Raw genomic sequence first — 16,641 nt, forward strand, 5'->3', positions numbered from 1 at the left:
CCTTTGACAGCCCCCTTCCTGTCCCTCAAATACAGACATCTGCTTTCATGTGGAGACTGTCTCTAGGCCTTATTGAGACAAGACCCCCAAGCCTCCAACCCCCCAGCATTTCCCCTAATGGGGACTGGCTCTCGCTTCACCCCCATGGGGTTCCTTTAATAAGGACCAGCCTCCTACCCTGGTTTTTCATCAGCTTGCCTGTTACCACTTTGCCTTCTGGCCTCCAGTTGGGTCTGGAAGCAAGGTGAGGAACACCTCCTCAGCCTTCGAGGCCCAGTGAGAGGCCTACCTCAAGGCTTTCCCTTCCCAGAGCCTACCGAGCCCCTGGGTAGGGCCTCCATATATATCCTACCGACAGAGGCACACAACTGCCCTGGATGATAAGAAGATTTATTTACAGGGAGACAAGCTTCCTGCCCTAATTCCCAGCCCTTCCCAGTGTCCAGGTCCCCTCTGGAAGAGAATGTAAAATAAACGTGACCACCAGGGACCTGTCTGCATCATTTTCCTTTGGGTGGGTTTAGGGGAGGGGCTGGGATGGGAGATTCTGTTCATTTAGGATTGTGGGATTTCTTTCTGTTCTGGGTTGTAGTCCAAGCTAGGTAGGCTGATCACTACTCTCCTGTCTCTCAGCAGAGGTGACAGACAGAATGGAGCAGCTCCAAGGTCTAGAGGTCCTGAGAAAGTTGTCAGTGGGAACAGGGCAGGAGCTGATGATCAGAGCTTAGCACTGATATGTGTTCCTGATTCTGGAGCTGTTACCACGAGGTTGCTCAACTTGATGACACTTCTAACTATTCCCCACCAAGGTTTTCCTTTTCGGTGCTCCATTTCTACACCAAACCCGTGTGGTCTTCTTCTCTGGGCTCAAGTCTTTGAGCGTTCAGTTTGGGGAAACTGGGAGTGGGTGGGAGTGGGTGGGGCAGAGGTAGCCAGAGTAACTCTTCTCACCCAAGGCTTGGTGGCCTCTGGGGACATTAGCACATCCTGGGCCTGGCCTTTCCTCCAGAAAAGGAAAACTTCATTCTCTCTCTTGTTGAGTCAGAGTCTTAACTCTATGACCCAGGTTGGCCTGGAATTGGAGGTCAAACTCCTCCTTCAGCCTCCACCAGAATCACCTCAGCCACTGACAGAAAGCGCCCTTCCTGACTGTTGCTGATAGTTGAGCAGGCAGTAAGGTGCTGCGCATGCGTCACCTAACCTAAACAGTACAACTGGTGACAAGGCGGAAGCCCAGGAATTCAGAGGCCGCATCCTCGCTGAAGGTTGGAGTCAGGTGAACCTTATCACAGACTATCTACCAAGTGCCCTGCAATCCCTGCCCAGAGGCCCCTGCTGCAGGAGAATCATGCAGGGCTTTGGGAGGGACTAGGGTTGGGCTGCCTCTATGTTCTTCCTGGTACTCTTGCCTCCTTGACCTGTCATGTCACTTAAGATGTCCTTATCCGAGGCAGAGTTGGTGACAGGAAGAGTGGTGTGCCTGGTTCTGTTGGGACAGGGGAAAGCCTAGGTGCACAGGGCAATGGCCTGGCCCTGGCTGGTTCCTTGAGCCTGGGTGTGGCTTGGACCGCAGCCAGGGTGGTTAAACAGCTACTTACAGAATGAGTCCTGCATGCCATTGTGTTCTTATCCATTCAGTTGTGGCACCCAGGATTCATCTTGGCCTGGCTCTAGATTGGCAAGTCCAGCCCATTCTTATCCAGAAAATGACTCTCTAGAGCCCTGATGGCCGGCTTTTGATCCCTTAACCTCGTGTTTGATGTTCCCTGGTGCCCTCATGAACCTGTTCAAGGTTGAAAGACACCCCCCACCCCCTTCTCCCCCCACACACAGAATCCAAGCGTCTTTGATGAGGCCCCGGAACTTCTCTCAGCCACCAGGCAGGTCTGTGAGGTGCTCACTTTGGCACTTTGACCTGGTGAGGAGAACCAGAGGCTGCTGGGGTGGCCCACCCATCAGACAGATGAAGGATGTGACTTGTACCAGGAACAGGATCATTTAGACAGGACAGGTCCTTTCTGCAAGGCAGAGTCGTGCCCTTGGTCAGTTGACTTTGCAGTAGGATTTGTGGATACTCCATGCAGGGGAGGGCGACCAGCAGATTAATCCCTGTGTGTTCACAGAGCCTGTCTGAGGCATCCTTGTAAGTCTGTATGGGACAGAGCCTGGCACACAGTGGGTGCTCAATAAATTGTTAATATTGCTTGAATCATTGATTGGATGAGATGAAGGTGAATTCTCTTCTGTTACCTCCCTACCACATCCTTCAACCTTTCTGCTTTGTGATTCTTGAATTTCTCTTCTGGGAAATCATGTGTTTAGCGGGAGAGTAAGATGAACAGTACTGCACGGGGAGGGGCTCCCAAAGAGCTGTGGGAACTGCTTTCGCTGACTCTGTTTTCCAGTCGCTGTGATAAAACAGGGCAGAGTCAGGGTTACTATTGTGATAGAAATGACCAAAAAACAACTTGAGGAGAAAAGGGTTTATTACAGTTCCACATCATGGTCCATCATCAAAGGAACTCAAGGCAGGAACTGAAGCAGAAGCCATGGTGGTCGTGGTGGGGACGCTGCTTAATGGCTTGATCTTCAAGGTTCGCACAGCCGGCTTTACTTAACCACCCAGGACCACCTACCAAGGAACGGAACCGCCCCCAGTGGGCTGGGCCCTCCTACATCAATCATCTGTCAAGAAAATGCCCCCACAGACACGCCCACAGGACAGTCTGAGGGAAGCAATTCCCCAGCGAGGTTTCCTCTTTCCACATAACTCTAGTTTGTATCAAGTTGAGACAAAGTAAACAGCACACTTCGCAACACCACACAGTTAAAGGCAGCTGTGGCTCTTGAGGATCAGCGTGAATGCTGCTCAAGACGTTTTCAGGGAGCTGGGGCTAGAAGCTTAAAGGGAGAATACAAATAGGTCTGGGGCTCCGTGTTCAATCCCTGGCACCAAAACAAACAACCATAAAAGGCTTCCAGACTAGCTGTGGAGGGAGAGCAGGTGCAGCAGACAAGGGACCCCCTCCAGGAGGCCTCTGGAATTAGTCTGTGGTTAGTGCCATTTACCTGCTCTAGGGGAGGCTGTGGGAGGTGGGGCCAGGGAGGTGACGGGAGGCAAGCTGGTCGAATGGGAAGTGCAGGGACTCTGAGCTACACCGGGTGCGTTTCGTAGGTGAGGAGGATGGTGACGGTGGTGAGGGCAATCCTCTTGGGGAACTCGGAGAGAATGACTCACACCCGAGGCAGGCAGGTTACAGCTGGGTCCACAGGTGCGCTCTCCGGTGTGCCAAGTTGTAAGAGCAACTGAAGAGGCAGGAGGCAGCAGCTGCGTGGGCCCCGAACTCCCCAGGGCAAGAGTTGCCAGGTATAGCTCTGGGGGACCCTCTGGTTAGGTGGCTCTTCCTTCCTGGGCCTGCATCTGCTTCCCCCTCCCTCTATGGCTTGAGCCAAGGAGCCTGGCATAGGAGTTGGGCAGACAGGGTCCTTGGTAGTGGTTGGAGCTGGCCCATGCCAGGCAGGCTAGTGGGAGAGGAGGCGCCTGGTGACCCTGCCAAGTGTTCTCCATCTCCTCTGGGTTTGGGCATGTCTCTCTGCCCAGGGTTGGCTTGCTGGGTATCTGGTGCTAAGTCTGCGCTGGCAGCCCAAAACCACGAGATAGGAGGGTGGATGGATCTGAGATTTGTGGGTATCGGGACTGTACCTGCTCCATTATCGGAGCCAGGAGTGGGCAGATGAGTCGGACAGACCACAGATAGGCCCATCAAGCCAGCGGTTGCCTGACAGAGGTCTGGGGACCAGGTAATTGAGGATTCCTTTCCTTTTGTGGGGTGGGACGCAGTCTTCGTATTCTGCGCACCGTGGGAAGGGTTTGTCATTTGAACCGACCCCCTGTGCTTCGGGACAGTCCGGAAGATGTGGACACCTCGGAAGGGTCTCAGTCTAGAGACGGCTTTGCGGAGGGTCTGCTCTCCCCGCACGCCCACCCCCAGCTCCCCCACAAGGCGCGGGCCAGGTGGCGGCGCCCCGGCTCGGCAGCTCAGAGGAGGCGGCTTCCCGGGCCAGGGGCGGCGGCAGGGGCGGCCCCGGGATCACATGGGCGGAGGCAGGTCTGGGAGCCGCGGGCGAGCTCTCCCTAGAGTCGGACCGACGGCTGCGGTGGAACGGCGGCAGCTCCTCGTCCTTACTCCCTTCGCTCTTCCCTCCCTCCTTCCCTTTCCTGGCCGGCCTGGCCGCCCAGCCCGACAGGCGAGCGGCAGCTAGGTGAGCGCGCGCCCACCTGAACCCTCCGCGGTCACCACCCTCGGCGATCTCCGCCTCTCCTGACCCTACCCTCGGCCCAAAGCCCCTCTTCCCTGAAGCCTTTCTTCCGCCTGGATACCCGGTGGCTTGGGCTCGCCCCTGACCCAGACGCTCGTCCTCTAGTCCCAGACTCCCCCCGGGGTATTTTGGCTTTGATGGGAAGCAGGCTTCAGAACTGTCCGGTGCTGGGGACACAGCCAGGATGACAGCTAGGCAATCCCCGCAGCGCTCCAGCACTGAGTCCACTGGCCGGCTCAAAGGTCTGAGAATCTCAGGGCGTTTGCAGTCTTTCTGTGATCAGCCTGGGACACCGTGGCTGGGCCTGGGAGAAAGGGAAAGCCTGGGGAACAAGACAGTCGAACTGCTGGCCTGGATAGCCCCCCTCCCTCCCTTAGGCCTTGATGTTCTTGAGATATTGGACATTCTTACTGACCCATATCTCCCCAGGGACAGCCTGAGGATGGGTGCTGGGCTGGGTGGTGCCCAGCCTGGCATTGTAGCTTCCTGCCTTGGTTGGCTCCTGGCTCCAGACCTAGAGGCTCAGGAAATCCTAGGAGGGCCTGGTCCACAAGGACACTCCCTTGTGGGGCAGATGGGGCTGTGGATGAGAAGCTTGTGGCCAAACTGGCAGCATCATGAACTTGCCTTGCTGGCCAGTCCCAGGGTGGGGGTGGGTGTGCTTCCCTTGGCAGATGAGCCTTGGCCTCCTTTCTCAGGCTGCTCAGAGGGCACAGCAGGCCCCTAGAAGAAGCGCAAGCTTCCTCTTGCTCATCTGAACCCAACTGTCAGAGTTGGGCAGGCAACCAGGTAGCCCCTCTGAACACCTTGGTCTAAGACCAGCCAGCCCCAGTCCTGTCTGGTGGAAGCACCCAAAGGCTTGCAGTTCTCCTATGTAGAAAGCTCTGCTCTATATAGAGTGTAGGAAGTATCTTGTGCTCTTAGTTTTGGGGACAGGAAATAGGTAGTGGAGGGGGCGGGGTGCGATCGCTCCTATCACTTGCTGATTCCTTCCCACAGTTCTCCACCAAGCGCTTGTGTGGACATCTGGCCCCTTGTCAGTGGGACTGCTACCTGTCTTAGGGGATCTGCTAGTCTGAAGACCCAAGAAGGGTGAACTCAGAATCTTCAAGGCCTCCCAGGGTTGGGGGGAAGTGAAACTCTCAAGAGAGGGAGGGACTTACTCACTTCCTCTATCTCCACCAGCCCAGCCCGGGCCCTGCTGGGCTGCTGAGACCAGCCATCCACCTTCTCCCCTTTGGGGTGTATTTCTTCGGGAGTGTGTCCCACCTCCTCGTCTTCTCTTTCCGCAGGCATGGCGTTGACCGTGGATGTGGTGGGACCAGCACCTTGGGGCTTCCGCATTAGTGGAGGCAGAGATTTCCATACACCCATCATCGTGACCAAGGTAAGGGCTGATTTTAGGAGCTAAGGAGCTGGCTACCTCCTGAAGGGTGTCTTGTTCCCCAAGGGTACTTTCCCCAATTGTTCTAGAGCCTGGAGCCTGCCCTGGGCAATGTTGACCAGGGGGACAGCTGTGCTCTGTCACGTAGGAGGAGGGCCGAGGACAGGGCCTGCCCCTTTTCCCTACTTTTTCAAACCTCACACCTGTTGGCAGCCACTTAGGATAGTTACACAGGACAGGTGCTTCTTCATGGTCTTGGGAGCTCCTAGTTTCTTTTTCACCCAGCCTCAGGCCCACCCTTACTGGAGAGCATTCATGGCAGAGGGTGGTGTTTAGGCAGCCACCTGCAAGGTATGATTTGCACAGGCAGAGGGTTCTCCATCCAGAAGTATTCCCAAGCTCGGTTCCTGACATTTTGCCATCACATTCCTTGGGAGGCCCACGTTTGAATGCCAGCGCATGGGGTAGGGGTGCCACTCAAGCCTGTAAGGGATTAGCTGAAAAGCTGGCAGGCCAGGGAAGACAGAGAAAAAGGTGGTAGAGGTACAGTCCCGTTTCTGCATCTCTCGGGCAGCAGGAGGACTCTTCTGCTCCAGTCTTCTCAAGTGTACTATCCAGGGTGGGCACTCACCAGCCAGCATCTGGCTCCTCATCCCTATAGGTGACTGAACGGGGCAAGGCGGAGGCAGCTGATCTCCGGCCTGGCGACATCATTGTGGCCATCAATGGAGAGAGTGCTGAGAGCATGCTACATGCAGAGGCCCAAAGCAAGATCCGCCAGAGTGCCTCACCCCTAAGACTGCAGCTGGACCGGTAGGTCTTCTACCTCCACCGGCAGGTCGGGCCACCTTTCACTCTTGCACTTGCTCATCGACAGCCAGGCAGCCACCTTCAACCCTGCCTACAACCCCCGTGCAGTCCCATCCCAGTCTTCCAAGGCTCTTCGAATGTCCTCAGGGTCTGTGGTAGGGAAAAGGAAGATATCCCAGTGACCATATGGTTATAGGTGGGCGCCGGACTGGGCATGCAGCCACAGGCGAGGCGGGGCAAGCTGGCACCGGCTACCTGGAAGCCCGGGTTTGACTGGTTCCCAGGAGTGTGAATGGTACAGGGTGTGGGCATGGAGTGGTTGAAGAGAGGCAAGTTCTGAGCAAGGTGTACCCTAACCTGAATCTCTAGTACCCTTGTATCTGAGAGATGCTTTTTTTTTTTTTTTTTTTTTTTTTGATCCAGGTAGAGATGGGGATTAGGGACTCGGAATTCACAAAGCTTATTGTCCCTGTCCCTTCTTGTGACTGTTTTGGGCTTTGTCATTGAACATAGCACTCATAAGGAGTTTTATGTGTTGGGGGAGGGGAAGGGACAGGTGGAACATCACAGTGAGTCAGATTTCAAGAATGCTGGGAGATCCCTTGGTCCAAAGGCTCTCTGGGCAGGCCAGCAAAGGAGTGGATGTTTGTTTCTCTCTGTCTCTCTCTCTCTCTCTCTCTGTCCCTCTCTGTCTGTCTGTGTCTCTGTCTGTCTATCTGTGTCTCTGTCTGTCTGTCTCTGTCTCTCTCTTTCTCTGCCTGCCTGCTTGGCTTTTTTTCTGGCCCTGCATCTGAAGCCTCCTCACTGTGGGCCCTGCTAGTAGGTAATACTGCAGAGGCTGGCTCGAATGGTACTGGTCCTCTTGGTTCCACTCTGTCCCTGAGTGTTTGTAGGAGAGAGACCTAAAGGAGGAGGGTGGAGGGGACCTTATGGCATCTGGGAATGGGACCAAAATCCACAGGAGGTGCCAATCAGGGGAAGATCTGCTGACTTCATTGCTTATTGTTAGGTCCTTCTTGGAGGAGCCTGGCCACTAGGGATGTGGGCTTGGCCAGCTTCATACCAGGCAAGCCAAGGCTCTGGGTGGCTTCATTCTTTTGCCAAGACCCCTCCTCAGTCCTCCTCCCACTTTTCCAGGAACCATTCAGAGGAACCTCAGCAGCTGAGGCAGGAACCCCCCTCACCCTGAGCCTGTGTCCTGTATCACTACCATGATCCAGGAAGGCTCCTGCTAGCCCACCGCTATTGAAGTGACCAGAGGCCCGGGGCTGTAGTAATGATGGAAAGCAGGGGTGGCTTTGGCGGGTGCTTTCCTCACCTTCACCCCTCACTTCCAGTGGTCTCCCGCTCTAGGCTCCTGCCAGCTCTACCAAGAGGAGTTTTAGAGAGGGTCCACTTGGGTCCAGTAGAGCAACTGGTAGAGACAAACCTATCAGTGAGGTAAAGTAGGTATCTGGCTCAGTCAACAATGGGCTTGGAACAACTCATTTTTTTGTTTTTATTTTTATTTATTATTTTTACATATTCACTTTTAAAGTATACATTTATTTTATGTATGTGAGTATACTGTTGCTATCTTCAGACATACCAGAAAAGGGCATCTGATTCCATTACAGATGGTTGTGAGCCACCATGTGGTTGCTGGGAATTGAACTCAGGACCTCTGGAAGAGCAGCCAGTGTTCTAAATCCCTGAGCCATCTCTCCAGCTCCTCGTTTTCTTTCTTAAGGCTTTGGTTTCTCCACAGTTTAAAAGACAAAGGGTTATTTACGTTGGAATTAGCCATCTTGCTCAGAATTGATCTCAAGCAGTAGTTGTCCTGTGACAGTCTAGATGAGATGGGAGAAAGGAGGGGTGTGGGTCATGTGAGGAGCGTCTGATAAACTGAATTTATCAAGCAGCCCGCTGAAACTCTGTCCTTTCTGTTATGGTGCTGAACCCGAGAGGAATGGTGGTTGATGGGAGTCATTTGTTTTGAACTTAACAAAGTTAAAAGTCCAATGTCCAAGTGTCTTGGCTACTTGGCTGGTCTGATGGACTAGGTCTAGGAACAGTGTTCAGAAAGGGGCAAGTCTAGGATCCTGTGACAGTTTTTTCTCTCTTGTCCCTCAGGTCCCAAACTGCCTCTCCTGGGCAGACCAATGGGGAGGGCTCTTTGGAAGTGCTGGCAACTAGATTCCAGGTAAGCTGGGCTTTCCAGCCATGAGTTACAGCACCCCCTAAGTACCCTGAGGGGTGCAGCCTGCAGGGTCATACCAACTCTGTCTTGGCCCCTCTCTCCACAGGGCTCCCTGAGGACACACCTTGACAGCCAGTCTTCCCAGAGGTCTGCCTACTTCAGCCCAGCCTCTCTCAGTCCCAGGCCAGACAGCCCTTTCTCCACTCCACCCCCTACCAGCCCAACTGCCCTTTCTGGAGAGGATGTGGTTGGCTGCAGGTGAGCAGGGGTGGATACCCTGGCTAAGTGGGCCACCAAGTCTGAGGCCCCCTCCTCTCAGGGGTAGGCCGTGTGGGCACTGCACCACACCTCACCCACTTTCCCACTCGCCTCCTTATTTCAGTTTCCAGAGTCTGACACACTCACCAGGCCTTGCTCATCACTTGGCCACCGGCCGCCCCACCAGCCACCAGGTGAGGCTTCTTAAGGGAAGGAGAGGAGAGGTCTGTTTCCTTTGCCGTTAGCTACTGTTTACCTCTGGCAGTATCTGGACAGCCTGTGGGACCATCCCCTAGTGTCAGGTCCACTATACCCCTGAGCCAGAGACGCTAGCTAACAGTGAGGCCACTCTGCCTTCTTCTCTCCTGTCACTCTGGCCCCCTCCATACCCCTGGCTCTTGACTTCCCAGTGTTTCTTTTGGGCTGTGGCTGAAATAGTTTTGCTGCTGTTGTTGGGGTGACTCCCTCTCTGCGCTGGCTGCATCCCCCAAAGACATTCCTCCCAGTTCCAAGCCCCCAACTCCCACCCCCACCTCCAGCCCCATTCCCCCACCTCTTGATCTCCTTCCATGAAGCCCAGAGAGACTCTCACACTGCCCTTGGCCTGTTTTCTGTCTCCTCCTTCCTCTGCTGGCCCCTCCCCCACAGTCCCTCTGGACACCGCTGACAGCTTAACCCCCAGGTGGTATTTCTCCTCCCCCAGGACAGGGGTGGGGCAGTTAAATAACTAGATGACAACAGTTCTGGCCCTCAGCTGCTGGGGGCAGAGAGGCTGGGGGCATGTCCGGCCTTTTGGGTGAAGGGAACAAGACCCAGCTGCTGGAATCTTACTTCTGGGTCAGTTCTGCATTCCAAAGAGCAGGGCTTTTGAGGGTAGTAGGGGAGAGGGAGTGGGGGGGGGGGGAGAGCGTGGAGAGGGGGCGTCTGGAGAAGGAAGGAGTTCAATTTGTGGTGCTAGGCCTTGTGCCTGCCTACCTCAGGGCCAGCTGCGTGGATGATGTGGCCACAGATCCATATTTAAGGAATTTAAGATGTGGCTGTTGAGATAAGACAAACATGCCAAACAATTTTGAAACAATTAAGTATGAAGCAGTATGGGATTAATTACAAAAGCAGGAGGCATTCTGGAAGGGAAGAGAGAGAAGTAGGTTGGGTGGTCTGGGAGGGCTCTGCTAGGAATTTTGCTGGACAGTGGAGGGAGATTAGGGTAGGGGTTTGATTAGAGAATGATGTGTTTGAAATTCTAGGAGGGGGAAGATGGGTCCCAGCAAGACCCAGTAAGTTAAGACAAGTTGGGAGGGACCTCGGTCTAGGTGCATCCCTTCTAAGAAATTCTAGGCTGTTGGCTGAGCACACTGTGGGAAGATCTTCCTGTGGTGTCCCACCTAGGCAAACAGGGATGGCCGGTGGTCTAGGGGGTGATTATCAAGCCAGCAGCAGCCCCTGAGAATTTCTATGGGGAACTGCAGATTCCCAGAGAATTTATTAGAAATACAGATCCCCAGGCCCCAGCGTGGAGTAGCTGCAGAGTGGGAATTGGGGGCTCAGAACAGGAACTTGTGTTTTTGTTTCTTCAAGACAGGATTTCTCCTTGTAGCCCTGGCTATCTTAGAACTCACTGAGATCCAAGCTGGCCTTGAACTCACAGAGATCTGCCTGCCTTTGCCTCCTGGGATTAAAGACCTATGCTGCCGATAGATACTGCCACCACCAGGCCTGGAACTTGTGTTTGGACAAACTTGTATGCTAAAGGAGCCGGGGTCAGGTGGTAGGCAGACCCTGGCTAGTCCCATTGCCACCAGAAGAGCAGGATCCTCTTCCTCTTGGGTCTTCAGGGTCAGGCTAGATTGACCCCTGGGAACTCTCATCCTTTCAACCAGCTACTTCTCAAGCACCCTCTGGCCTCTTAAGGATGCATTCATGGAAAAGGCAAACAAACACAAAACACCTAGAATTCTGAACCCCTCAGGTTGTGCTGACCGAGGCAGCGGGACTCAAGAGGTCCCCACTCCCCTCCTGAGTCACACTCTTAGCATCTCAGACATATTTGGTCTGATTAGGTTCCTAACTTTGTTGTGCTACAGAAGTTTGCAACAAGGCTGTGGAAATATACTTGTGGAAAGGGAGCCAGGAGGAGGGGAGGGCCCTCAGTGCCCTTCCTATAGAGGATCAGGTCAGGCTTTGGGCTAGCCTTCCTTCTACCCTTTGAAGTCTGGGCTTGCCCACCCCTACCACCACCTCCTAAGAGTCATGAGCAGCTAGCCTCTGCAAATAATTTCGATTCTTTTGCTCTGGGACATTGAAACCCAGATTTCTTCTTCACTGTTGAATCTAGAAGCATGTTTCTAGTCTGCACCTAGAGTACACTTTTACACATTTATAGTTCCATGGCTTTGCTGCAAAATGATTGGCTGGCTTCCAGACCTTTCTCTCTCTCTCTCTCTTTTTTTTCTTTTCTTGCTTTCTTTCTGTTTCTTCTGTGGAATGAGGCTGGCCACATTTCTGGCCAGACAGACAGCAGGATCTAAGTGTGTGGAACATTATCTAAAGGATGTCTGTGCAAAGTCCTCATTTTGCTCCTCGTGGGATTCTTAGGTGTGACTTAAACATCTCTGCATTTGGGCGCGGACCTCTCTTCTCTTATGAGATCTCATTCTTGGTTATGAGGGGCCGGGCACAGGGTACCTGACACCAGTGGGTTGTTGGAGGCTAGGCGCCCCCTTGCGTTACTCTTGAGAACAGCATCTTGTAAAGCACACAGAACAAGCTGGCCACCGGGGGTGGGGATGGGTGGAATGACTCCTCCCTGCTGCTCTCCTCCCACAGGCCGGCCACAGCAGCCCAAGCGACTCCGCAGTGAGGGTGCTACTCCATTCCCCAGGACGGCCCTCCAGTCCCAGGTTCAGGTACTAGCAGGTCTTGCAGAGTTGCGTGATCCCCTGGAGGGTCTACAGGGGACTGGTTTCCTCGAGAGGGATGGGAGTCTCCCCGCCCCTTAATCCTTTCATATTCGTCTACACCGGGGTGTGTCCCAACATCCTTACAGGGTCCTTATTGTAAGTTGTCTCTTCCACAGCAGTTTGGACCTAGAGGAGGACTCTGAGGTGTTCAAGATGCTGCAGGAGAACCGCCAGGGACGGGCCGCCCCAAAGCAGTCCAGCTCCTTTCGGCTCTTACAGGAAGCCTTGGAGGCTGAGGAGAGAGGTGAGGCCTCTAGGCTCTGGATGAAGTAAGGCCCCTTGGACTCTCTGGAATGAGGCCAAACAGACTAAGGAAGTAGCTTAAGGGTCCTTAGCAGAACTAGGGATTAGGGGAGCAGATGTCAGGCCCCAGTTGCCTTAAAGAAGCTTATACATTCTGGGTGGGGTTACTGGGTACCCTCAGAAGGTGGTGGGTGGTACCAGTCAGAACCAGGAAAACAAGGGAGTGGTACAAGCACGGACTCTAGGCTGGGTCTCCAGGGAGGGCTTCTTGGAAAAAGAGGGATTTGATTTGGCCTTGAAACAAGATCTCAGACTCCAACAGCCTTCAGCCAGTGGCCTGGCAGGAGCACTATGGAATGTGGAGGCCAGCAACCAGAGCTTTGGGTTATGTTCACTGGAAGCTGGCTTGGCCTGGCAGCATTGGAGGGTGTCAGGGGGAACTGTTGTGCTGAGGCAAGGTCCTTGGGAGCCAGAACAAAGAACACTATGCCACAAACTATCATGCCAGGCAAGATATCTTTATCTCCTGCCAGCCAACCATTTACTCATTGGAAATACAATGGTGTGTTTATCCAGTGGGACAGATATGTAGAGTCATACCTGACCTCGACCCCTGAGGAGCTCCAGTTCTCTGAGATATGGCTCTGAGAAGTTCCCACAGGCGTGCATACAGCAGTGGGATGCATGCTGTCCCTCCAGGAAGTCGTGAACAGTGTCTTTTATAGCAGCAGACAAAAGCACTGTCTTGTCCACAGAGAGCACGAAGAACAGGACTTAGATCTGGAGAATGGCCAGTCCCCGGCAGCGGGTTACAGCTCTGAATGTGCAGTGCTCACAGGGCTGTTTGCTGGAACCCAGGGGGCTAAGTGGAAGGCTTCAGAATAAATCCTGCCCATCCTGACTCTGAGGTGTCTATGGACTAAGGGAGGGGCCACGAGGAGATTGGTAGTGGGTCGGTGCAGGGAGAAGAATAGAAACATAAGGTCACTTCTTGTGTGGGTGCCACAGACTCTCAGCTGAAGCTTGGACAATGCTTCTGTGCTTAGTCTTGCTGTTTTCACGTGGCTCAGACACAGTGATGCATATAAACGTCCTTTGAAAGGGCTGTACAAAGACACTGTGATGTGCTTATGACCTAGTATTATGTGTTTATATCATCATGGCTGGCTGGCAGAGAGAACACCTCCTTGTCTAAGTCAAACACGAGGCACAGACATTCTCAGGTTGCTTTGGAAGAAGGACGGGGTTCTTCATCAGCCCTGCCTCAGTCACCCTCTTTACCATCTTGCATTCCCACTGGTACTATAGAGGTCCATGTGACAGCGCACCTTTTGCAACAAGAGTGGGAGTGTCCGGGGAGGAACTGAGGAATGTCATAAAATGCCATTAAGTACAGCTGGATACCTCTGCGGTGGACAAGCAGCTCTCATGGGTCTGTCTCCTGCCCCTCCTAGGTGGCACACCTGCCTTTGTGCCCAGCTCTCTGAGTCCCCAGACTTCTTTGCCCACCTCCAGGGCTTTGGCCACTCCACCCAAGCTCTACACCTGTGAGAAATGCAGCGTCAACATCTCGTGAGTATGGGAGGGCTGGGTGATAAACTTAGGGGGCTTTTAGTCAGGGACCATAGGGGGAAGCATGACCAAGTACCTTCAGGATCAAAATGAATGCATGGCTGCTTCCTGCCCACCCCCATTCTCTCTCCTCCCTGCAAAGGAATGAAAAATGCTACCACTTTTGGTCGTGTTCCCCCCCCCCCCCAACATATTCCCCAAGGCTCCAGAAACTTGGTCTTTGTTTCCCTGTCCTGGGCATTAACATTATAATGTATCCTTTCCCTCTGGTTAAAAGAAAAATGGCTGGTATCCCTCTCTCTCTAACTGCCAACACTGAGGTGACTTACTTTGGTCCATGCCTTGACTTTTCCCAGTGGCCGCTTTCTCATTGGCTGGACAGGACAGTGTCCTGTCCTCTGAAGAACAGAGGTGGGGCCTATATCCCTGTCCCTGGAGGGTTCATAAAACACAGAGCACACAACTAGCTCCAGGGTATCAGTTCTGATTGCACTGTCTTGAAGTGCTGACGTCATGGGAGGGTCACTCTCTGAGAGCCACAGCCCAGGAGACGTGAGGAATTTCAGTGTGAGACAGGGTCTGCCTCCAACCATATACTCTTGCCTTACGAATGCTGTGATTTCAGGCATGTATGAGCATGCCTGGCTCGAGGTGTAACAGTGTTATTTTTAATTAAACAATTATTCATCAGTGTATATGTGAATGTGGAAGTCACCGCGATATACATGTGAAGATCGGGTGGTGCTGGTGGCACAGGCCTTTAGTCTCAGCACTTTGGAAGCAGAGGCAGTTGAATCTCTGAGTTCAAGGCCAGCCTGGTCTACAGAGTGAGTCCCAAGACAGCCAGGACTACACAGAGAAACCCCGTCTGAAAATCAACAACAAACCAGCTTTAGGGATTTGGTTTTCTCCTCTGACCATGGGTTCTAAGGATGGTACTCGGGTTGCCAGGCTTGTGTGGCAAAGTGATTTTAGCCAATGAAATCATCAGACTGGCCCATTAGAGGCCCTAGTCGGGTGTCTGTGCCTGTGTATGTTGATCCTTTGTCGGGGGTTGGTGAAATGAAATTCCTGATAGAGAGGCTTTTGGGAGCCAAGTGCCCTGAGGTATTTGTGTCTAAGGTTCTGACTGGCTGGGGAGCAGGTTTCCTGAAAATGTTGGCTTGTGCCAGGTCCTTAACTGTCTTGAAACTAATGGTTCTCCCTTTCTGCAGGAACCAGGCCGTCCGAATTCAAGAGGGGAGGTACCGACATCCTGGCTGCTACACCTGTGCCGACTGCGGCCTGAACCTGAAGATGCGTGGTCACTTCTGGGTGGGCAATGAGTTGTACTGTGAGAAGCATGCCCGCCAACGCTACTCAGTGCCCGGAACTCTCAGCTCTCGAGCCTGAGCCTCAAGGCGCTCAGCCTGTCTGCACCTTAGACTGCAGACATGGCCGTACTGAGAGCAAGCAGGGAAGGGCTGATCACAGGTGATAGATCTTACATGAACTGAGGTTGGGGAGCCCCCTTTGTCCTTGCTGGGTGAGGCCAAGGGTTGGGACTAGTATCAAGTTGCTAGTGCTGAGGACAGCTCCACTCTCTCTGGCCTTTCTCCTACAGGCCAAGTTCCATACTAGTCTGAAGTGGCCACCATGTTTGACAAGTTTTCGGGTAGGGTTGGGCACAGGTAGAAGTATCTAGAAGGGAAACGTGGGACTGAGATTCATGATATTCATGGTGTGAAGTTTCTAACATATGAACTCTATATACACGTGGATAAAATTAAGTAGTGTCCTTTCTTCCTTCTCCTGTTCCTGAGAAGAAAATTTCTATTTACCCTCTTTTTCCTCCTCCCTTAAGTCCCACCTGCTACACACCCCGTCACAGAGACCTGTTTCTTTTTCTTTCTCATACCTTTGAGACAGTATGCCAGCTACCTCAAACTTAAGATGTTGCCTCTCAGCCTTCATTATGCTGGGGCTAAAGGTGTGAGCCCCGCCACATTCAGTCACTCACTTCTTTGGGGGGATCTATACCTCCTTAACTTTTTTTGTAAAGGTACTCCCTTTAAAAAAATGGTTGCTCATGTTTGGAGGGAGGGATTTTTTTTTTTTTTTTTTCCTCTGAAGCTAGGAGAGACACAGAAACAGAGGGTCAGGGAAGAGTTTAGTGGTAAGCTGTGGGCAGAGCTGGACTGGGGCTGGACTCTCACTCAGTTGGGTGGTACCAACCTCACTGACTGCCAGTGTGCACAGCTGAGGTGGCCAAGCAGGAAGGGGATCCAGTGATGCTATGCGGGTGGGGGTCTGAGGAACTTGATCCCTCTGGATGCTTGCTCCATGTGGAACAGTGATCCATCAACCAACGATAACCTTGGACCAGCACTGCAGGGTGGGCTTGCTCAGGAAGGGCTGGGGCCTGAGACAGTCCAACAAGAGTACCCAATCCAAGGTACTGCCCACCAGCCACCATGGCTGGGTCTCAGCCTGGCTGGTCTCATACATGTACCCTTTCTGCTGATTTCATTGATTTGAGGGAAATACAACTGGTGTGTGTGTGTGTGTGTGTGTGTGTGTGTGTGTGTGAGTGTGTGTGTGTGAATGTGTGAGTGTGTGTGTGTGTGTGTGTATGTCTGGTGTTCAACATCCTGCCCTGTATGGGGTAGGTACATTTGAACAGAGAGAAGGTAGGGAACAGTGGTCCTCTGCAAACCCTTAATTTTTGGTCTGATAGTTCAGAACATCTTCAGGTGGTGGCGTGTGTTGCAGCCATGCCTAAATCCAGCCCTTCCCCACCGTGGGGGAGGGGCATGTGAATCCTCTTTTCATCAGGGATCAAAGCTGGCTTTGGATGGTGGCATCTTGATGGCAGTCTTTGCTGTCTGGCTCTTTGGGAAAGTAATCTTGGCAGAGACTGTGTTGCCTTCTTAGAC

General features: G+C 53.1%; 1 protein-coding gene across 3 annotated transcripts; it reads left to right on the forward strand.

Moving 5' to 3' along the window:
- Window positions 1-3,667: 3,667 nt before the first annotated feature.
- On the forward strand, window positions 3,668-15,424 carry PDLIM2 (PDZ and LIM domain 2). 3 transcript variants are annotated; one of them, XM_080926671.1, is made up of 10 exons: window positions 3,668-3,801; window positions 5,613-5,707; window positions 6,366-6,517; window positions 8,627-8,696; window positions 8,800-8,951; window positions 9,076-9,145; window positions 11,778-11,857; window positions 12,028-12,155; window positions 13,609-13,726; window positions 14,941-15,424. In XM_080926671.1, the coding sequence occupies exons 2-10, from the start codon at window positions 5,615-5,617 to the stop codon at window positions 15,116-15,118; spliced, it is 1,041 nt and encodes a 346-aa protein (XP_080782797.1). In that variant the 5' UTR covers window positions 3,668-3,801; window positions 5,613-5,614; the 3' UTR covers window positions 15,119-15,424. The 3 variants fall into 3 exon arrangements, with proteins under 3 accessions (XP_080782797.1, XP_080782796.1, XP_080782798.1); XM_080926670.1 differs by lacking the exon at window positions 3,668-3,801 and adding an exon at window positions 4,129-4,263; XM_080926672.1 differs by lacking the exon at window positions 3,668-3,801 and adding an exon at window positions 4,129-4,263 and having other exon boundaries at window positions 12,031-12,155.
- Window positions 15,425-16,641: the final 1,217 nt, after the last annotated feature.

This window comes from Micromys minutus (genome assembly GCF_963924665.1).
Source record: "Micromys minutus genome assembly, chromosome: 12".
In the NCBI taxonomy this organism is placed as follows: domain Eukaryota; kingdom Metazoa; phylum Chordata; class Mammalia; order Rodentia; family Muridae; genus Micromys; species Micromys minutus.